This window comes from Cyrtonyx montezumae, unplaced genomic scaffold (assembly GCF_038088225.1).
Source record: "Cyrtonyx montezumae isolate F1298 unplaced genomic scaffold, pur_monq_1.0 scaffold_14, whole genome shotgun sequence".
NCBI lineage: Eukaryota > Metazoa > Chordata > Aves > Galliformes > Odontophoridae > Cyrtonyx > Cyrtonyx montezumae.
The window spans coordinates 6,773,780-6,798,282 of record NW_027071870.1 but is presented as its reverse complement, the minus strand read 5'-3'; the positions used below and the strand labels follow the sequence as shown (position 1 = coordinate 6,798,282).

At 35.4% G+C, this 24,503-nt stretch overlaps 1 protein-coding gene across 1 annotated transcript in view; it reads right to left on the bottom strand.

Annotated features, from left to right (window-relative positions):
* Positions 1 to 4,086: 4,086 nt before the first annotated feature.
* Positions 4,087 to 24,503, bottom strand: part of PLXDC2 (plexin domain containing 2) — a 228,017-nt gene continuing 207,600 nt past the window's right edge. The window contains exons 13-14 of the mRNA XM_065731348.1: positions 15,574 to 15,734; positions 4,087 to 5,055 (exon numbers count right to left, since the gene is read on the bottom strand). Coding sequence (XP_065587420.1) covers positions 4,939 to 5,055; positions 15,574 to 15,734 — 278 coding nt within the window. The 3' untranslated portion in view covers positions 4,087 to 4,938. The remainder of the gene's footprint in view (positions 5,056 to 15,573; positions 15,735 to 24,503) is intronic.

The window sequence follows — 24,503 nt, the reverse complement described above, 5'->3', positions numbered from 1 at the left end:
GATGGCAGAAGGTCTCCCACAGAACTGAAGTCTAAGTTAAGGCACCATCGACTTGACGACACTCAGGGCAGGAGAATGATCTGTAGCCCTCCATTTGTCTCCTGCCCTGACTTCTCCTTATCTCACAGCCTATGCTGGCAAGAGGGGAGAAGCCCCAGCCAAGAGGGTGGGGGAGCACAGGACGTCACTTCACTCCAAATGCCAGATATCAGTGATACTGAAGCTGTGTATGGCTTTTGTCTCAGGGAGTTACTTACTTCTAGTCACACTCAGTTTTTAATCAAAGTTGCCAGACTTATCTCTAGGAACAGGATTTCTTCTGGAAACAGGCCATTGTGAAAATACATATATATCTACAAAAGGCACACTGCTTTCTTCCTTTGTAATGTTGCATTTTGTCACTAAAAACAGGGTGCAATTCTGACAGTCTTTGTCAGCCTTAAGCTTAAAGTGGAAAACTTAAGAGACGTTGTTGCTTTGTGCAATCAAACATGACAATCAGATTACAGTATCAATGGCTACCTCCCGAAACAAAACTTGTTGATGCTTATTAAATCTAAAGAAAATGATCTCTCATGATAAAAACAGCAATCCAAATGAAGCCAGACAGACTCGAGTGATATTTATTACAAACAGCTTCCTAGGCGTCTGAGGAAACATTGTGCCACCCAAGCATTCAATAAATTGAATGTATTTTGAAGAAATGTTAGCAAGTAAGAGAACAGCTTGTTTGTCTTCAAATAAAAGGAGATACTCCAAAGGAAATAAAGCAGAATGCATGTGAAGAGCTTAATTAATATCCCTATACACTATCTTCTCAGAGAAACAACAGAAAAGCAGGATATGTATCAATTAATTGGGCAAAAATATCTGCTTAGTTAAAGGAGTGTAATTAATAACCATGTCCTGAGAACTGCTTTTAAAGACCTTTTACTTCCTAAAAAAAAATTATCTGGGACAAGTTTTCCACTGAACAGTAGTTTCAATACCAGTAGTTTGTTTGATTAAAATGTCTGGACAAAAAGTCTGCAAAAGATTATCCAATAACAGAAAAATTTACCTTCACTCAGTTACATTAACTAGATCCATCCAACACAGAAGAAAAATCAGGTAGTGCTTACTTCTTAACAGCCTGAAGCTTATTCTGAGTGACAAAGGCTGACACCTCTCCCTTTCCTCTCCTCCTGCATTTTTCCCTTCTATTTGTCCTCCTCTTCTGAAAAACCTTAACAGAGATGCTCAGAATGTAAATGAATCAAGTTGTATATATCCCACTAGTAAAAATTATGGGTTAGGAAGAAAAGTCTTTGAAAAAAAAAATATATGTTTTGGACAGTATGTAACAAAGAATGCAATAAAATTTGAGGAAAGATAAGATAAATGGAATGGCTGCATTCAAAACAGCCTCCATTCTCTAAGTTCAATGTGTTAAAGGGTGCACTGAGAAATGCAGCAGGCAATTACAAGAGTTTGCCATTATGCGTGCATACATGTGAGTATGACTACAGCTCTTGCACAGATCCAACATTTCTTAATGTATGAATTCAATACTGAAAAATAATAAAGTGTGATGCATTTATCTAAATGTATTGATTTATCTTGAAGAGTAATTCAGTAATGTACTTTGAATTCCTGCATTTCAAATTTTCATTTTTTTCTGTGAAACACGAGAATATAGAAATGAGGGTATTATGTGCTAAGGAATATTCAAAATAAAAATGAAAAATAGTATGGAATAATTTTTTTGAGAACTTGCAGTCATGCCAATATGACTCATATGACGTACACAAATTTACAGGCAATGTTTAAAATAACTATTAGAATAAAAGACTGCGTAAGGAAACATTTAAAGAAATGAAATATTCTGAAGTACTTTCAAATTAATAACCAGTGGGAATGTGGGTGAAGCCACTGTTTCAGAGACCTAGATGGAAATTTCTTTCCGAGTTATTCAATGACATTTCAGCTGAGTCTCTGGGAGGCGTTTTTATGATCTTTAGTTTTTATATGACTTTTTTTTAATTTGATCAATCACATTGGTGCTTTATAAAGTGATAAAAATAATAATCTCAGATAATAATCTCAGATAATGTTTCACCACACCTTCTAAAGATTTATATTTGTATCATTTTTAATGTGGCAATTTTTAATTATTAAAAAATTAGAAAACCAGATGGAATTACAAAACAGCAACAGGTTACTTAATTAACTTTTGCATACTGGGATAAATAGAACATACCACAGAATATATCAAAGCAGACACTGATGAGACACTATACATTCCATTAGTATGCAGGAGTTTTCCTCTTCAGATATCAGTTCTTATCAGATATAAACATATGGCCTATCAATCTTATTAAATAAACCCAGCAACTCATTATGTTATAATCCATAGCATGTAACATCATGGCAAAAATTAAAAGAAGTACACTAGATCTCCCCACATTTCTGTGAAATCTGCCACCAAATTATTTGAGGTGAACAAAGAGTGAAAAATAATTGTTGTTATTTTAATAAGGACTATGACATTTAAGTTAGTTTGCAAATATTAATAAACTTCCTTTACCTGTGCAAGAGGGTCGCAGAACAAAAGCAATCAAATACTAAACTTGAAATTTGTTGTGCTTGTTAAATGTTAAGAATATTCTTTAAGCTCTATTGCATGACATGGACTACATACATGAGTAACACATGTGAAAACTATGAGTGAATCAAAGTGCAAACCTGTAAACTCATAATAAAATAAACATTCTTTACTTGTATGAAATATCTCCTGAACTTATTGCATTACTTCATAGATTTTTTATAACATTTTTCAGTATACTTTGCCAGGATGTGCTCTGAAATAAGAATGATTTCAAACAGGATGCCAGCAGGCTTTAAAGGGAAGCTCTACAATTGCTTTATTTGACCAATCAATCCTAGCTGATGAATTTCAAGATCCCTAAAAAACTTATGGCAAATACTGCACATCAGCTAAGTGTCTAAATGATGTGCAGTGATATCTTTACTAAGTATCACCAGATATATGTGCATGTGCATGTATTTGGTTATTGCTATGAGAATTATCAGCCTGCAATTTAATCCCAGCCTACTAGAAACCCACACAAATGGAAAAGAATATTTGCTGTGGACTTTTCACCAAGCTTCAAGATATTGTATGTTAGTACCTTCAAATTAATACCAGTTAGGTTTTGAACAGTTTCAATCTCATGCTAGATGATGTAAAACACACGAAAAAAATGTGTTATGCAAAATATAAGAATATAGAAAAGAAAAAATAGTTGTATTTACGGAACACTATCAAGTAATCAAATTTAGACAATACACGCATCAACAAAAATGTAAATAGCTGTACTAATAAGGTATTATGAACAACTTTTTTTAGCTACTTGAGATCTGAAACTGCTAATCTTGTATATGTCACTTGAAAATGCATCAAGTATCTCTGTTGTATAGTATGTAAAAATTTGATAGTCAATGACTACAATGAAATGTATGTATAATATCTGAATTTAATATTTTAATACCTCAGACCCAGATCGTCAAAGCATTCAGGTTCCCATGCTACATGGAAGATGTGGGAACTCATTGTATACTAACCCCTTTCATGAAAGGAGTATTTGTTTTTGATGCTGTGAATTTATAGTATTGTCTTTCCCTACACATGGAGGGAAAGGGTCGACATAAAAGAAAGAGTGGCTTCAACAGGCAGAAAGGTTATGGTATTGTGACTACATGAACCACCTTCCCCACACAACATAAAAATATTCTAACATTAAGGATTATTTTACAACTCAGTGGAAATATGCAGTAATGCAATCCATTTCCTTTGTCTGAATGACAAAAATGCAGTCTTAACAGTCACAAGAGCCTGCCTTGTGTTAGCTATAAAAAAAAATATATTTATATATATATATATATTTATGCAAGTACTATGTGCATTAAATGAAATCACTTTATGAATCAGCAGGGTTTAATAACACTTTTATCTGAATCTCTGTGAGGGATGTACTGAAGTCTGTGGTGCTTCTCAGAAAAGACTTTGAAATGGCAAAGGACAGAAACCCATTTAATATCATCAGATATATTACACTGTCTAAGAAATAATCCATAAGATCTCTGTCAGATAAAAAGATCTATTGCCTTGACTTTAGTCTACCATTCAAAAATGAAAGATATCTCTTGAAAATGACCTGATATTTTTTAATGAACACTGAAACTGAAAATCAGCTCAATTTCATTGTGGACTCCCACAAAATAAATTTTCAACATCATAACACTCTCTGTTGCCTTAATTTCTTATCAGTTTGTATATCATGAATTGTTTAAAAGGATATTGACCAGTAACGTACAAGAAACATTGTACTACTGCTGGAAAACATAGACATTGTGGCTCACTTACTCAGGTGGGTAAGCTATTTTAGAATTGAAAAGTGAATGTACTTCCACATCTGCTTGTAGAAATATTGGAAAATTCTTTTATTTTTCTTCACTTCCACTGAGATAATTTTCTCAATCACCTGTGAACACTGATCAGTGTTCTTGGCACTGAAAGTGTACAGATTTGTCACTCGGTCTTTGACATACCAGAGAAGAACACTTAAACCACAGGGTAATCCCCTTGTGCACCAAAGCTTTATTATACTTTTGATTGCTGTGCACTGCCATACCTAAAGCCAATAATGCGGCACTTGTGCCATAGTTCTGACACCATAGGTGTCCACCAACAAGTGTTCTGTGTGAACCATTGTGTCTCAGTCCACTAATAACAAATACTGTGCAATGGTAATCTGGTATCTTAGATAGTTTTCTTCTTGGACAAAGCTTATCCAAAATCTTCCTTCTATCAGCAGCTTAGGGCTCCTTTTCTTTATAGAGATGCAAAGTAAGTGTCTTACACCTGTAGGCCAGTACTGGTGTTCTGTCCTAAAAATTTTAGCATTGCTCTGATACGATAAAGCCTTCTTTTTCTCCAACTGGTTCCACTTCAGCATATGCAGGATGTCCAGATCCTCTTCTGAATTTCATTGCTGGCCATCTGCTTGGACGCCGCTTTAACAGGAACAAGAAAAGAAACTTTCAGAATATAAAGGGTACAACAATAAATGGAAGTTTAAAAACTTTAATGATGACCTGCAATTGTGGTTTATATCATCCTAACACCCACAACAGAAATGGAAAAACATCTCCATTGCTCTTCCATTTTAGTAGAGCATAGGAATTTCCTAATATGCACCATGGGAGAATGTATACCAGAGTTCACCAAAACCATACTATTAATTATTTAGAACAAATTCTGACTTGTTTATCAAGGCCTGGAAAAATAGTGAATTTTTCTTTCAAGTGATATAATGCACAAGTACAATGGTCTGTAACGGCCCAAACTGAAACACAGCAACTTCCATCTAACCACCAGAAAGCACTTATTTCTTTCCTTGAGGATGACAGAGCACTGACACAGGCTGCCCAGATAAGTTGAGTCTCCACCTTTGGAGACATTCAGAAGCTGTCTGGATGTGGTCCTGGGCAGGCCACTCCAGGTAGTTCTCTTTGAAGAGGGACAAGTGGCATCAAATGGCCTCCAGAGATCCCTTCCAAACTCTATCATTCTGTTATTTTGTGATTCTAATTGAGTACTTTACTTTGACTGTTCAAATGGAAGTAGCCTTTTCATTTAAATTCCTCTAACCTCTGGATGCAAGGCTCTTAAGAGTTCAAAGCCAATTTTCATTATCATCTGCGGTGATGGCTTTAAAAACAGCTAAGAGACTGAGAAAATAAATTCCTAGAGCACATAAAACAGTTCCAGATTGTGATGGCTATAGGAAGAAAAAGTACTTTACAAAACTTGGATTTTTCAAAATGTGTAACATCTGGGAAGACACAGATTTTAGATGTTCATGTTGAGATTCTGCTGAAGAGAATGGTATTTGGGACAGTAATCCACAACTCTTTCAATGAAAAATGTCAGCTAACAGAACACACTCTCCTTGTATGGTTATTCCCCACTGAAAACTCCCCACTGCTAAATATGCTGGGACATTTTTTTCTATTCTGACTACTGTTATAATCTGCTTGGAAGAAAGGCTGGAATGTATAGCAAGGTACAGAGAAACACTGCAGGAAAAGAGGAGAAAAAATGATGATAACTTACAGCCTATATTTTCATTGCCAGTTCAAAATCAAAGTAATTTTACTTCACTTTCTACTTCTAAAAAAGTAATATTTTATCTGATTTCCTGTCCCTTTAATTCTGCATTTTTATTGACTTCTAATCAGTAAAGATATCTCATGCTTCTGAGTGTCTGTACTGGGTGCCACAGAACAGGCACAGCTATGACAGTATGCCAGAATTCATGATGCTGTTGGGCAGCAGTCCATACAGGAATCTTGGGGGAATGCTGAATCTTGTTACCAGCAAACCACACAGACCTCTCTTGCTACAGAACAAAGTTTTCCTCGGTGATCACTGCTAGGAAGGTATAGTTTAAAAGCAAATAGTTTATTTTTCTCCCATTGCACACTTGGATTGCTGTCGAGTCTTCCACAGCTAAATTCTGTTTGGCAGGTAATTTAAAACTGCAATGCAACACCTTTCTAAAAAGTAAGAAAGCAGAATTTTTTTCTCTTCAACAGATATCTTTTCCTAATAAGTAAACTTAGTCTGTTCAAAGCTTGGAGAATTTTTTTCTACCTAAGCTTGATCCAAACTGGTTTCAAAATTAGGAAGGACAGTTTGGTTATTGCTGAAGAAAAAGAGTCATATTCTGTTTTCAGACTCACTGAAGTAAATCAAGAATAATTATATTAAATGCATAGGACTTATTCTAGATTTACACCAGTATAAATGAGAAATTGACCTAAGAGTACTCTGATGAAAAAAGAAAGTGAAAATCAATGGAAAACTAGTAGGAAAAAATAAACAGTCTCAAATGGCAGCATATAGAAATGAGCTGAGTTTTAATCTGTTAAGATGCTCATTTTATAATGTACTATTGATTAATTTCTACTTCCTTGCTATAGCACAGTTACAGTCTAATTTACCATTTTTTTTTCCATTTGCTTTTCTAGATGGTGAAACAGGGAATGGATGGATGTGTATCGGTTCTATTGATACAATGGGATACAACATAAACAGCAGCTAATGAAGAAATCAACATATTTGAAAGTCATCTCCAAACATTAGTTGCAGTTTTATGTGGTCTCTCTTTATGCTCACTCTTATCATTGTGAGATTTTCCACTCCTACTGAAAGTCTGTTTAATTTCAGCTCACGTGGATGTGTGTTTTAAGTGGCTACCAGCCTTAAAGAAATGACAAGATACCAATTCACAGACTTGTCTATTGACCTCGCAAGGATATTTAGTGACATTACAGTTTAATTGATAAAATCAAAAGCAATTTGATGTCAATGGATAAATAGGTCTTCCAGTTTCTAAAGTAGCTCAGGAAGAGCTTAATGCATTCTTGACTTTTTTTCTGCAAATCAGAGTAACAAGTGGATTAAAAAAGCAAACCAAATAAAAAAACCCTCTATGACCTAAAAAAACCCTAATGAAACAACAGATGCAAGAAAACAGGAAGAACAAAAGCAGGGTACTTAAATTAATTCTTTAGTTTTTCCATCCAATTTTAACAGGAAAAAATATGCTTAATTCTCTGGAATTAGAAAATTAGAACTCAGAGGAAATCCTCCAAGCTGCAGCTGAAGAGCTGTAATTCCTGCTTCCTTTCAGTGTACAACGAAACAGGAAAGCAGGAATAGGATTTTTCTCATAGCTTCCTTAAGTTCACTTTTTTTAAGCAAATGAGGTAGGGGAAAGCACTTGTGACCCAGACGTGTGCTTCAAGTTACATAAGAATAATTTATGATAGACATTAAAAAAAATAAAAAAATAAAAAATCCCCAAACCTTTAGATTCTACTGAAATCAATAAGAGAAAGTGAAAGAAATTGGCAGTCAGATAACCGATGGAAATTGAAATTTACCTTTCACATTTCTTACATCACACCTATCTATGCTACTGTTGGCAGTTGACTTCCTATGGCAATATTGAAGCTAGAATATATTAAAGCATCTTCATGTAAATACTGGTGTTGAGGTAGAATGGATAAACTCACTTCTGAGAGAAAAATGAAAGTGATTACACCTCAAAGTACAAATAGGTGGAGGCTCGAATATCTTCACACTGCTGTTTCATTGAAAGGTCTCCAAGTTTATTTTCATGGTTGATCAGATTCTTCTTTTGACATCCTTAACTTGTGGGAAGCTTGAGCCCTATTGTCCACTAAACAGCACAATTTCATTAAGAGGTAAATAATAAAAAAGTAAGATTTTTCAATGAGATTTAAAAATATTAGAAAAAAATAAAGCTAACTGAGTACAGGTAAAGAAGAGAGGAAGTCTACTTTGCATATGCCATAGGCAAGTAAAGATTAAACAACTTACAAGATCAATTACAGAAGGAAAGATTTTGTCCAATGAAGCTCTATGGGACTACTGTATTTGGAAACAGATGACTCCTTTCTAAGGAACTGAGAAATTCTGATGCTAACATCATAAGCTATCTCTAAAATTTCTTTCAGTTTAGCACCACTTTTCACTGGAGATGGCAATTTATTAAAAGCAATTGCAATAATATGTTTTTTTATCTGCAGAAATTGTTATCCTTAATTTAATACAGCTCCATAAAGACAAATTTCTATCAGCAAAAGACAGAAAGAACTTAGCATGTATAACATCTTTGAAATTCTTACATCTTATCCATATTTTCTTCATTCTACCCTCATCCTAATTTTCATTTTTTAAAAAAATTGAATGAGCACAATTCTATAAAGATCTTAAAAGTCAGAAAAGTGATAAAGAGAAAACATTGTGAAAAATCTGCCCCTTTGTCTTCTCCCCACCTCTGTCTCACACACACACACACACACACACAAATCTAAAAGATCATTAAAAGTTTTGTTACGTGTAACCAGGGAAAAAAAAAAAGGACGCACAGTGTTTGTGCGTGGATTGACTCTTTCTTTGTACTCAGCACTAAACCTGAACTGTCAGTTTCACCGAGACAGACATATTTTCTTTCCAAACTTAGCTTATGCAAGTACAAATACCTGACAATGTGAGAAGCAAACTTAATTTTCTACTAACCAGTAGTAAAGCTGAAGTTACTGAGTAGAATCATAGTATCATAGAACCATTTAGGTTGGAAAAAACAACCAAGATTATCTAGTCTAACCACTGACCCATCCCCACTATGCACACTAACCGTGTCCCTGAGTGCTACATGGACATGTTTCTTGAACACCTCCAGGGACAGTGATTCCACCACCTTCCTGGGCAGCCTGTGACAATGCATTATCACTTTCTGAGAAGGAATTTTTCTTAATATCCAATCTGAATCTCCCCTGGCACAACTTAGGGCCATTACCTCTTCAGGAGTTTTTAGGCTGAATGCTTTCATCCAACTTTGCCTTCACTATTGATTATTGTCCTGTATTTCAAATCATTTATATTTTCAGGACTGTTTCACTGTTTCTTCCGGAGGTTACATCTTACTTATCCATTGATGCCCAATTCTTTAAATAATTCAAAGGTATAAATATATTTAATTCTATTTAAATACTGTATTGTTTAACCATACTACTCCTATGACACATAATGAAGTCTGGAAGTGTGTAAATACAGAGCCATATACATTTTGAATTAATTGATAGAACTTCAGACAAAGAGTAAAGACCACGAATTAAGAAAAGGAGGGAAAATTTAGTGAAGTCTGTTACTAAATGTGTTAACATGATGTCAGCAAAACCTATTAGTATAAGTACTCATTTGCTGTTAATCTATCTGGATACTCAGGCCTTTTACATTCTCAAGACAAGGAAAGCTCTTCCTGTTATCAGTTACTTTGCTGATACTATTTGTATGTTTGAATCTACATGAGATATTGTTTAAGTAGTTATAATTTATACACCAGTCTTTTGCCTCTACTACAAACACCTAATTTACTTAGTGAATTGCAGTCAGAAATGGATGGTGCATGAAATATCTGAAACTGTATATCTGATATGTGTTTCTAGCAATAAGAGAAGATCAATTGCATGAAACCATGATAATTTAACATTTTGAAGAAACTATTTTAAAAACAGATTGCTTTAGACTGTAAGATTCTGTAGTGTCATTTACCAACTTTATTTTTCTCTTTGATAGAAGTGCTTGTTTAAAATATCTCTGTGATTTAGAATGCTTCTCAGCATTACAATGTTTCTGCAATCTTAGGATCATCTAAGTAGCAGACTGCTGATGGAAAAGAAACAGAATGCCTTCTTCCTCCCCACCTTTGACTTTTATTGTCAGTGTTGGCTATTTATTTCAGTACTTCTCCCTTGTGGCTGATTTAGGTTTCCCTCGCTGAGCTGCTGGTTCCTGCTGAGCTGGATAAGCTTTGGAAAAAATAACTTTACTATCAGTACAAGGCAATGGCAGTGAGATCAATGACAATATCCCAAATGACACAATGCTACCTGACTTTGAAAGAAGAGAAAAAAGGATATTTGCCTTCTTCTTTTTTTTTTTTTTTTTAATATTCATTTTCATGAAACTCAATTCATCTCTAAATTCTGGACAAAACAGAATTGACGACTGTGGCAAGACTTATGCAAACTAAAAGTATAATCCTAGTAAACAAAACAAAACAAAACAAACAAACAAACAGAAATATAATAAAAACAATGGACCATAATCAAAAAGGAATCAGTAGAGCTGTGTGAGATTCATCACCTATCACCTAGGGAGCTGAGGAGCTGACTTTTTAAAATTTCTTTCTCTCTTTTTCTCCTTTTTTTTCCCCTACTCATTTATTTGAAGAGATAGACTGCATTTGTGACATTAATGCAGAAACCTGTAAATGGTACATGGAGAAAAGGGCTGGCTGTTCAACAATGGATCTCATATGTGAAGTGCTGCTACGAGCAGAGATGAACAACTGTGAGCCAGAAATGCCATAAAATCCCTGGGCTCCTAAAAAAAAACCACCCAGATCAGTTTCTGGCTTTTTATTATTATTTTTTTTGGACTATTTCCTCCCTTATTCCTCCAATTTCCTTTCTGTATGCAGGCAAGGTAAGAACTGAAGGTCAGAATTTGAAGAAAATCTAGTCTAAGATCTGAGTGCTAGTGAATGTTTCCAGTCACAGCAAAACAATCCACTATGCAGCACAAATGTTAGAAAAATGCCTAACAGCACTTTCCCAGACAACCTCAGGTATAGCCCAGGATTTGGGAATCATCATCAAAAATATACTAGTTATTCACTGAAAGAAAATAAAGAACACAAATTTATACCCTACTATGCTGGTTGGTCTTTATGCTAAAAAAAACCCAAAAACACAGTCCCGGTCCCATTTAGATTTCTGTTAGAGACGCAACTGAAGCTATATCAGAAAGAGTTGAGGTGCATCCCCCAGGCACAGATCATGCATGGCTATTTGTTGAAGATCTGCAGCTGCTCATTCCTTCCTCCCCTCTCTGCAAGGTCACCCCTCACCCAGCTCCATAGCTGTCTGTGTGGCCATGTGACAAAAAAAGATTTATGAAATTATCCAGGCCGAACATTCACAAATGAAGTTAAACAAACAACTGAAAAAGACATAGGTATGTGTACGTGAGTGTTTGAGTCTGTGAGGGTACACAAGCAGCTGAGTTACTACAAAAAACTCTGGAAAATCTCCAAGGAGGGTGGGAACAAGAAGGCAAAGGCAGTTGTATTTAAAATAGAATCTTTGGTCAAAATTCATTCATACCCCCACAGGTTCAGAGCCTACACATGCTGGTAATCTGGAAAGATATTTCCTTTTATGCTGAATATAAGAGAAAGGCTTTTTGCCTGAGGTGAATATAGTCCCAACTTGTTTTGTTTGTTTAGACTCCTTAAAAATCACTACTTGCAGAGAACTGCCACTGAAGAATTTTATTCATTTGTTGAATCTTGCATTGGTTTGGCAACAATATCTAGTTGGGATAAGACACTTGCAATATCTGATACCTTGCACTCATATTGGTAGGAATTCTACAGAATTCTCAGCTATGGCTACATCATGTTGCCTCTGCTTCCTAAACAAGGTTGAGATAAGTTTCAAATGTTAAAAGTACTTTGGATCAAAATGTAAATAAGAAAAGTAAGAAAAATAAAAAGAAGTATGCATGCAAAAAAAATTATTGTGTCACAGGGGGCCACCTTTTTGTCTACAGGTAACTAGGTTCAGAAAGACAAAAGGCATCTTAGTATAAGAGAGTTTGCCTTATGCTTTGCTTTTTTATTTGATAAATGTTCCCTGGATAGTAATTGCTTTCATTGCCACAGTTCACACAAAAATGGAAAATCAATAAAGATTATATATAATAGGAAAAATAAAGATGAAGAAAAAGAAGGCAAGAAGTAAAAGCTAAAAAGAATCTAAAGCTGCTATCTGATGTGCAACTTAGACAAAATTGGAGGAAATCCATCTGACAGCTAGCAATGACTTTACCTCTGTTTACATTCAGCTTTTAGAAATAGTCTGTATTCACTTCAACTTTGATTGTAACTTCCTTGCTTAAAGATTTGATAATTCTGTCTCTATACTGCCAAAGAATATTCCAACTTAAAGAATGAACTGCATGTTGAACAGGTGAATTGGTTTGAAAGTAATGCCTCTTATTTTGTTATGTTGCTAGATGTTGGTGGTATGACAGTAGAGGCTGAACCCTCCAACCACGATTCCATTACATTTTGCTGCAATGGGACAGACAGCAGCAGAGGGGCAGTCTGACAAAATGCCATCTGACATGAAAGTGGATAAAGCAAAGGTGTGCCACTGAATTCCTCCATGCAGAATGAATTCCTCCCATTGACATTCATCAGTCCTGCACGAACATTTATGGAGATCTAACAGTGAATGTAAGCAAAGTGAGGTAATGGGTGTGCATTTCAGCAGAGGCAACAGCAGTGTGAAAGACAAGACACATTCTGGACAGCCATGGAGATTTTTACAAGCAAGCTCTTGTTCATTGCTGGTGAAAATGCATATGTAATGGTGATGACTATATTGAAAAATATTAGTTCTTTCTTTTTTTTCTGCTGAGAATTTGCTCTATCAAATAATGTTATTGTGCTCCCTTGTAGTATCTGTTATAGTTAGCACAGAAATAGGAGGCATTACTTTTGGAGCAACCTTCATTCCAAAAAAAAAAGAACTGGAACAGGAAAATATTGCATTTTGGTTTGAATCATCCATCTACTTAGGAAAGCAGAGTACTCTTTCTGGAAAAGTATTCAGTTCTTTAGATTTTTTTTCTTTTAAGATGACATAGGTTCATGGACAAATTGAACAGAATTGGCGTGCGAGACTTTTCTCTCTCTTTGTTCAAAATAGTTATTTTCATTCCAGTGGGGCTATACTCAAAAGCTGTGAACAAAACCACCAGAGAAAACACTTCCTTAAGACTTCAGGGGTAAAAAAAAATCACATAATAATGTTACTGTGTTCTAAGACAATAGTTGCTTTTGAAATAAATGACCTTTTCCTTGACTTTAGTGTATCGCTTAATTAAATCAACTAGCGCATTCAGGACTTAGTTCAATGCTGCTCAGAGGTGTCACAGGGGGGTTACACTTATCAATAAAAAGTTAAACAGTGCAGTTCATGCATGGTATATTAAAGGGAAATTTCTGTTAATAAAAGGGAATAGATGGCAAAAATGAGGGGCATCACAACTGGGATTTGGGTTGAGCTGTATGGAAACCTTGAGGAAAGTAATTAGTGAACATTGGGTGATTACCAAAGAGAATACAAGAGAGAAACAGACTAACAGCATCTGATACAGGATCAATTCATTGTACTTTTCTCTATTCAGTAACCAGTCATGACTATAAACAAAATTAACTCAGAATACCTCAAACAGCCCTTAAACCAAAACCCAACAGAATCTGACTGAAAATGATGTTACTTACAGAATCTCGGCAACATACTAGAATCTTAGCTAAAAAAATATTTTTCTATTAGTAGAGTACATTTCTGAGTGGACTCTGTTTAATGTCAACTTGAAATTGGGTAGGAATCACTCTATTAAAAAATTCTTTAAAAATAAACATAACTGGTGCAGGTTCTTTATTTGACTAAGCTTTATTTAGATTAGTGATGACAGATAAACTGATACAGATCTTCCTTTGGCTAGAAGACTTGATCCAGGACTACAGAATACTAATAATTTTTAGACAACTGTGTATTTTTACTTCTTCCTGTACTCACTCTCTCTCTCTCTCTTTTTTTTTCCTTTCTTTCTCATATTTTAAAAATAGAAATTTAGAGGAATGGATTTCATCTTATGGATGCTGTTCCCCAGTGGTTAATGGTTACACTGAACCTAGAATACTGATTAATTTCATTTTGATTTCTGTCACTACTACTGCATCTCTGCAACATATGTGCTATAATAGTTTCAAAGGTGAGTCATCCTGTTCATGTTCATATCTCAGTTCAGTTCATGCTACTGTCACTAAGAATGAATGTCTCTATCTTTCTATGTCTTTCTTGTCCAGACTTTTTCGTAAGCAATTCCTAGATATGACCCTAATGACACTTCCAGTACTTCTGGAACTTTACTATTGCCCATTAGAAAATGTCCAAATTCTTAAAAGCAAGGAAGTACTACAGGTGAGTATTATGATCAACCACTGCTTGTTTAGCAAATCCATATTTATTGTAAGGTAGAGGATTACTGTTAAAATATAAAACCCACAACCCACAAACATAGATATTCACAGGGGTGCTTTTGATTTATTTATTTATTCATTGTAGAAAAGAATTCCTGTGAAAAAATTTATTTTTTCCATATTGTCATGTGCAGAGGAACTAAGTTGAATGTGTCAGCATCTGCAATCTAGATATCTGCACCTAAGGTAGCTGCCTATCTTTGAGGGAGAAAAATGGTAATTTACCTAATTATTAAGGAAATGTCTCAAATAGGTCAGATGAATCGCAGTCTGTTTCTTTTTATACTAATAAAAAAAGCAAAAGGAGATATTAGATTTAGATGTTAAAATTACTTGAAAAGAATCCTTCCCACATTCTGATGTAAAGTGTTTAAAAAATGTCTATAAATGAATGTTTGAAGAAGCTAACAGCCTTTCAGATACAAACTAAAGTTCAGTCAACCCTTTCTGAGAATGAAATGCATACATTTCAGTTTTCTTCCAAAGGAAAATAATAGAAAAACTCTATGTCCCAAAAGAAAATGTCAGTGCACATGGAAGCTAATGAAAAATATGCTGAGGAAAAGAATGCATATGAAAGAGGTGATATATATCTTTTTTGAATAACCTGTGTAAAAATGAAACAAGTGAAATCAAAGACAATTACAGAAGAAGCACAGTGACAAACATGCTATGTATGAAATAGTAGCACCTGCTAGGTAGGCATGTCCATTTCTTCAAAACTTCTATAGGAATTGAAGAATATTTTCTAGATATAGTTAAGAAGTTCTGTTCTGAAGAACTGAAATAGTGACATAACGTGTTACTTTTGTCTTACCTCTATGAAGAAGAGACTGGCTGCTGATGTTGGATGATGGTACATATAGACAGTCACAAGGATGGCTGCAGCCACAATGAGGACCAGGACTAGAATGCCGATGATTAAACCAGCATGAAGTGTTCCACCTTTTTTCTCTGCAGCGCTGTCATCTGTGGAAGCTGCATGAATGGCACACTCATTAGTGCACTCATTATGTCTGATCCATTTTATTTCACATTTGGTACATGAACATTTGCTTTTTTATTATTACATGTCTTGCTTTCCAGATCCCAAGTTGGAACAACTGAACAATCATATAATCTTAATAAACAGACATTTCCAAACTTTTTACTAATTCTGATTCAATAAACAAAATTCATATCCTTTCATTTGAACATAATCTGGACATTCAGAAGTTCTTAATTACCCTAATTCATACCTAAATTCATGAATTTTGCTTTGATTTGCTCATAGTACCACTGCAGTTGCCCTAAGACAACAAGTACTAATACAAACATTCAAAATGTATTCTAGTTTTTAAAGCTTCACGTTGAGAGATGCCACACATCCCTGTGAGGTCTAGATAATAAACACATTCTGAAAGCCCAATTCATTAGCTTAGAGAGGGGTTTTGAACCATCGTGTGCAACTAAATCAAACTGCCAAAACTGTAACAGATGGATGTTAAATGACCATGCAATATTTTAACCTCGGTCCAAATGGAACACACATCAAAGTATTACAGAAAACCACTCATTTACTAAACCTGATTCTGACAGGTTGCTCGTGCTATGCTTCTTTCAGGAGAAAAAAGTGCTGGCTCTATCACAAAAACAACTTGTCAACAGTGACTTCAAATAAGTGACTGCAAATCTCTCAGTAGCACTGTAACCTCTGTGAAAGAGTCTTCCGATAAATTAGACAATATCCACTTGTGGATGTGATTTCTGTTTTGGACACCCTGGAGTATCACAGCTAATGCAAACGTGGTGATAAGCAATGAGTATTTGTCACTCTTGTATAAAAGCATTAGTGCTCTTTTACCCACCATTGCAGGATGCAGAGTCATTCAGAATCCGTGGGTTTCAGAAACAAGAGCAAGGCACCAGTGATTTGGCTTCTGAAACTTGCATTACTTCCCACTGCTTTCTGCTTTTCTGTCAATCCTAGAATGCATGCAAAACTTGTCTCTGGTCTCACTTACATGCATTTTTTTTTTCAATTCCATTTTTAAATTTCCTCTCAAAGTGTTTGTTTGCCAAGCTAGTTCACTACAGTAAATTGTTTAATTTTACGGTCATCCTTTTGATTATACCATTTCCATGAACTATTCAATTGGTTGTTTTAGAACGTCACCATCTGTGAGATCAATGGCCATGTACCTTTGAATTGCTTTTAAAAAATAGTCATTGAGTTATGGGTGTTGCTTCAAGCAATTACAATGCTTATACAATTAGTAACACCTGTAGTAATAGTAATACCTGTGCATGGTCTTTCATGGTTCATAAGATGGTGAGCAAAACACTCCATACTAACATTATAAAAAACAAAGTGGAAAATAATTAAAGGATCTACTGACACTAACGCAGCACTAGATGCCTCATGTGAGGAGCAATAAAAGAAAATAGGAGTGGTTAACCACCCTGAGGTTAACCGTAACAGCTCATGTATCCCACAGAAGTCCTGCACGTCCGGTGCAATTTCAGCAACAGGGAAAAAAGGGAAAATGAAGATGCATTATCTTAGCTGGGAGCTGTTTCTTATTTCCTATTACATTTCCTATTACATGGAAATGTATCATTGTGAGAACTTATTCCTGTAAGTTTCCCAGTTTCACCTCTATTTGATTTTTTTTTTAACAGTGCCGACAGTGAAAATTTCTTGCCTATTCTTTACTATTGTTATGAAAGAAGGGAGATAATGCCCAGAATGCAGAAAATCATTGAGCATTTCTTTCCAAGTGCATTCCTAGTCAAATGGCACTTAAAACAATTAATGGTGGTAGCCTTCACGGATGAAGATAGAAGAAAGGTGACCCTAAAAAAGGTGTTTCCAACTTTCAAATAGTGGAGTTCTTCACTCAACATAGCCATTAATAATTTACTAGATAGCTACTCACTTTCAGCTGAGTACAGCTGGTGTATAAAACTCCAGAATTAATTTATTTGTTGTAAGATATTATTATTTTTTATGCCATTGCCTCAAAGCTTGCTGAGGAAGAAGTCTAAGCAAGTCCTGGGCAAGGGTTGTGAAATCCTTTGTCTGAGGGACACAGATGACAAGACCAAGCAAGTCTTGGCCAAGGGTTGAGAAATCCTTTGTCTGAGGGACACAGATGGACACATCCTGGGGCAACGAGAGAGATATAAGCCACAGCTCAATGGCCAGAGAACAGTCTTTTGTGTGGACTCATATCGAGGGAGATAGCCATCTCAGGAGTATTCAGATGACACTTACCCAAGCACCCAGGGATGTCACCTAGGCAGGAAAAATGGAGGATAGAAGAGGGATCAACAACCATGAGGACAGATGTTCTGTTATCAGAACCTTCACGAGCTTATCCCTGCGTGCTGACAGACTCCCTCCTGGGCCTGCTATCTAAGACCTGCTGCTTCCTCCTGGATTTAGCTTGCTGCTCCTTCCTGGTAACTGCTTGCTGCTCAAGGCAAGACATCACTGCTGCTGCTCTCACCCCCTGTGCTTCTGCCTTGGACCATTGGAATGGCATGCAACAGGACTGCTGATAGATCCTGGTGGTGTCTATCCTTGCTTTAGGCAATTCTTGCTTCTTTCCTATCTTTTCTACCACCCACCTTCCCTTCCCCATCACCCCAATTGGTAATAGTGTCTGTCCTCCCCTTTCCCATCTCCCTGATTAAGATTTGAAATAAACTGGTTGGACCAACATTTGAACCGTTGTTTCTTAATCTCACGCCAGGTATACATATATCAAAGAATGTCCTTTCCCTCCTATAAATTGGAGTGAGACATTTGTGCACTGTAACTATACTTACTACTTGCACATATGTTACAAATGGCAAAGCAAATGCAAGTTAAGCAACTGAAAAGCCATCAGGAAAGGCCTGCTTTATTGTACATGCTTTGGGTTGGGCTAATTCCCAGTGATGAGAAGCTACTTGTGTGAATCACCCCACAGAGAAGTAACTACTAAGGAGTGGCTGATTCCTAGCTTGTCTTATAATTGTGTTTCTGACAGCTTCACACTCTGTCACTCTACTCTTCAATACCGCATTGACGCGTCATAAACTATCACTTCTACACATTTCTAGGCCAATTTACACAAAATGAGTAATTTGTACTGTTACTATGTAATGATTGAAAGCAGAATGTCACATTCTGCTTATTAAAAAATGCTAAGATTTCAGCAGAGGTACTCGCCACTTTATAAAGGCCATCAAATTAATGTGTTTTGATTTAATATTTCCTCAGTGTTTAGCATCCAGTTTTGCAAATAAGAATGCTGTCACTTCACAATAAAACAAGTGACAATAGGCTGCCTAAATTTGTACTAGTCTAGGGTAGAGCACTGCATGGACATCACTGCAGTGATCAGAATGACAAATGTGAAAACAAATGAAAAACATTCTTAAATAACAACAAGTGTAAGTAACTTGCAATTTCCATAATTGAAATTCAGTTCATTGACCCCAGGACTATAATACTCATGAGAAATTGATGATTTTACTGTCTTTGCACAGAGACAATAAACAATGTTGTCAACTTTGAGAAAGCTCTCTGCTTAAAAATCAACTGACAGCTCTTTTAAGAAGCTACCAAGGGAAACAGATGATGAAAAAAATGGCTCAGAAACTTTTTCACGTGCAGAAGTGTTATTAACTTTTCACAGTGCATCTTCTGTTCTAGGCAAGGCTAAGCCTACATGAGGAGACTTGTATTTTGAAAAATCTTTTCCCCAAAACAGCTTTCTTGGTAGAACTTCCCCAAGATTTTCATTTTCCTGTGCTCAGGGTAGACATTGTTACATACAGAATACTCTATTTTCAACTCCTCACCAAATTCTTTCACGTATAAAGCTTTTAAACACAATGAATGTGTTAACATCTGCACTGTTAGTCTGCTTCTCACTAGGATGTGAGAAGCAGTACAGAAAGTATTTTTTTTCCCAAGACACACAATATCAACATGAAATAATTTTTTGCATCAATATCTCTCAAGAGATTCCAACTGCATTATTACTATAGGATCACAAAAACTTGATCCTTAAAGAATGTATCATTGAGGTTACTTAAAACTTGTGAGGAAACACTGCTACCTTTTTTTATTTTTCATTTTAATATATTGCTCATAGGGATCCCATTCTCCATTAGACATTCATAGGTTTTCTAATTCACTCTATATAAGATATCTGAGTTTGAAGTCCTGAACTGTGGGGGAAAGTGTGATACATTGAAAGCTGATTTTTTTTTTTTTTTTTTATCTTTCCATTTACATCTCTTAGTTTGCTGCTGGATTTTTGCTAGTTAGTAACTTTTGCTAGTTACATCCATTTTATACATAAAAAAAGGCATGTACTGCTTAGGACTGATGCTATCTTATATATTACAAAATGGATAACACATACCTGGCCTTTTAAAAGTAATCTGAGCGAGGAATAAAGCAATTTACACCCCTTCTCCAAGTTCTGTTTCAGGGTAATAAAACTGTCCATCACTGACACTGTTAGGATACCTCGACTTGAGGAAAATCAGTACTGATTTTGTTGAACATGGCAGGTCAAATCCTTCACTACCATCTCTGCTATCTGTCTGATAGACTATTGTAACTAAGTTAATTTCATTCAGCCATCCCCACAACCGTTCTTTTTTCGTAGCTGGCATTGGACCATTTTAGGTGTGAATGACTCTCATCGAGGAGGTTCAAGATGTGTGAAAGATGTTTCTGCATGAGAAATCCATACAAGGCATTTGGCAACGCCTCCTCTGCAGGTGTTTACTCTTTGGGCAGCCAAACAAGAGAAACTCTCTTGCCTGGTCCATGGCTAACTCCCATCTACAGATTCAGGTTCACTCCACTAGATCTCCATCCTGATTGATGCATCATGTTTAGACTGGAAGCTGTATTGCTTTGCCCTTTTCGCTTGTGTTAATAAGCAAAGAGGAAGGATGCAATATTCAAGACAGACAAGTTCACAGGGATACGACCTATGTGAGCTCAGCAGAGCAACTACATGTTTTACCTAGTTTTGGGGCTCCACTTATGTCTGGAATGGAGTCAGGGAGAAGACTGCTTGTTTTATGGAGCAGGTATATGACTGTACAATGCTAAACATTCTTTTTGCTATACATAAAACAGATTCCTGAACAGAAGGTTAATGACCTACAAATAGTGACTGAGGAAGGAAAGAACTAAATTCCCTGAAGACTTGAGAATCTTCAAAAAAATGTGTTCTCTACCTCTTCCCGGAAAAGCATGCTCTGGACTTATCAGTTTCTTCATGGTAATGGAATACGATTTTCTTGCTTTTGTGAGTTCATTCCCTTAGCATTTGTTAACCTTTTGAAGTTAACCCACTGCTAAGCTTTTCTTAGTTTCATGATGATTTATGAAGTCCTGGTTTAGCTAATGCTGTAAGGAATGAAAGGTGGTCTTTGAGGAAGGATATCATGAAGTGACCCACAAATCCTGAATCCAATATCTGCCCAATTGCTACCAATTTTCTTTAGGACTCTGGGCAACTCAGTAAGACTCTCCAAGATTGATTGGTTGCTTAGTGTACTAAGTAAGTGGATGTGAGCACACTGACACCCAATTTCTCTGTTTATAGAATGTCAGCAGTAGCTGCATTAGCTACGGATTTACTTTATTCTGCCCCAAAATATTACCTACTCCTGCAAAAATTAACATTCATTGGTGTTCATTTCAGTCTCAGTAGTTTGAAGCAATTTAAGTCATTACAATACTATGTAACATCAGCTGTCACAAAGCTCAATATTTTACCATGACATTTTGCCTGGTAATGAAGCTGAATCGCTAAATATGAGAGAGCAGAAATTTACCAGGTTACATGCATTTCAATTCAGTTAACTTCCTCTTAATCCTACCAAAAGACCATTAGGTAAAGCAGGATGTTCCTCTTTAAAGCTTTGTCTAATATTTCTCATGCTTCCAGTGTTACCTTATATCATTTTACATTTGGCTTAGAAAACAGAAGACAAAATAAACCAGTATAAGAAGTCAGAATTAAATGTAAGTTGATGTTTACATGCAGTTGTTCTGTTTTAGCTAAACTGTTTTAACATCATGCTTCTTTAAGCTAATGTGGTGCATAATGCCTAATGTGATGTAAAATGTCCTTTTGTGCTAGAGGCAGAAAGTGACACTGACTTTATAGAAGATACATTCTATTGGCACTACTTTGGAAAAATTCTGTTTTTATCTGTTTAACTTTCTGCAGAGTTATTTTAATTTTTTAACATATTCTAACTATAATAAGATGATTACAGCAAAATTGGGATACAGTGAAGATGCAAGAAATTCTGGAAAAGACACAAATATCCTGTTTTAAGGAACATTTAAATATAATGCAAATTGTCAAAGAAACAAACACAAATGAACACAATCTGTCAGTGTTCCCAGGTTAAATATCCTAAAATTAAAGATTATTAATTTGTGGTTCTATTTTTCAATCAGAAAAGATGATTTCAGCACTTTCCATTTGTGATTGCTTTAGAAAATAATGGTGTTGCACAATGGCTTGTGTATAATTTGTAAAATACTCTTCCATTCTTCCTCCTATATTTAGTAAACAAAGAAGACGGAGTATTTACATCAGAGGCTGCTGCTTTTCCGAAGCTCTGGAGGCTGTTCGCAGATTTGGAAAGCTCCAGGTGAATATGATACACTTACATGGTATCACACTGAATTAGATCATTTAGAAACATATTATTAAGAAAATAGGTTAGATAATTATTATCAAGCATGAAATAATGTCAGTTATCTGGAGATCAATGTAAACAGGAAAAAAACGACTGAATCTTCTTCACAATTTGTTGAGAATTCCTATGGTAGGAAGACTGAAATTTTTAACGGAAATTAAAGAGACAGATGACTAATGGGAGCTAGATTCCAGGCATTAGAGACTCTAAAAAAAAATCTAGCAGAGGGTAAATATATCACTGTATTTAAGATATACAAAAGTACTTTATCAAGACTCAGAAACTAAGAGTTTGTATTTTGGTAATTTCCTACACAGTTTCCCAATGTTTCAAACTAAAATTATGCACTTTATAGTGCTGTTAATCTTGTAAACCACTAACATTCATACCCAGGCCATCTTTGCTAAGGTCCACTAACTACAGCAAGCAGAAGGATTTAGACATTTCCTCTCCTACATATGCCAGAATGGACTTGCTCACAAATGTACTGAACAGCTTTATTCCTCAGGTAGATGTTTTTTAGCATAGTTTCACTTTTTTTGCAACGGTAATTATGGAATACATTTTGATGAATGAGAAAAGGTAGCAGTTTTCCAGGCACTTATTGTCTGACACACACATTTTTCTTCTGAGTTATATAGTTGAAGGATTGAGAGGGACTCATAACAACCAAATAATCACAACAAGGTGTCTAAAAGGTCAATTGAAATGTCTAGATGTGCTGGTCAATCACCTAAATCACCCACCAAAGACTTCTCAACAAGAAAATACTGTATTGCCACAGCCAATTGCTCACAATGAAAAATTAGGCTTTTAAACTGTTTAGCCATCTGTGCTATAAGAAAATTGAAATAATAACTGCAATTAGAATTAATAACAAAAGTAAAAATTTGTTCTGCTGGATATATCATAAATTTTACAAATACTTTTTTTCTTATTTCAAGGAGGATTAACATCCAATAAAAATCGTGGTAGCATGCCAACTGTATTTAAAATTGGTGTAGGCGTGTATATATTAGAGATCTCTCAAGTGTCTATGAAGAATGAGGGAAAATAGCACAAGCAAGTTTGAAAAGTTTGTTAAAATATGCCTCAAATGATTGTGGGTGAATTACAGCATTAACTTTCAAATTGATTTCTCATATAATTAAAAAGTCAAAGCACTTTGACCTAAACCTGAACTTTAATTTAAATTTAGCTGCTTCTTTGTAGCAGACGCTTTTAAAAGTTCTAGGCAGAGGTGAGATGCAGAGTTTCTATAGAATCCTCTTGTTGTATCCAATCAGATATTGACAGCTACCATCCAAGGACACATGAAGCTATAGGCCATCATCGATCCAATACAGATTTGGTTTTCCATTATATGAAGTTTCCTTTCATTAGAGTTTTAAAGGATCTAGTGTGAGAAAGCAAAAACCCAATATTTTTGACCTAAAGGAATCTACTCTTTATGAAAGGCTGAAAAATCAGAGAGAATGAAAAAAGCATGCCTACAGCTGCAGAGATTTTATCTGAGCTTAATCGAGCGGGCACTGGAAAATTCAATGCATAATTGAAGATTCATTAAAAAGAACTTCCCAGTTTAAAAGCAGTGTTTACTGTGTGAATGAAAAATCCTGCTTTGCTTCTTTGTTGTTTTAAGTCAGTTTATATCTATTATTATTACTGTTTTTATTATTTCAAAAATGAAAGAAACAGCTTAATGAAAATGAATAATCACATTGGTTGTTGGCTCATCCTAAAATACAGCAGCTTTCTGCATTTGAACAGTTTCTGTATTTAAGAAGAATAATACCACAGGACCTAGAAAATCACTTTGCCAAATAGACTATAGCCATTCCTCACTTTAGTACTCATCATTTAGTTCATTTACATGGAGTTTTTCTTTTCAGATCTTGGACAAAATGTAGACAAATGAAAAAAATAGTTCTGTTGCAATTCCCAAGCTGAAAAGAAACAGAAACAGTTTTTTAAGGCCCAACTTTTGAATTATTTTTTCTATAACAGCATACTATTTTGAGCTACTGATGA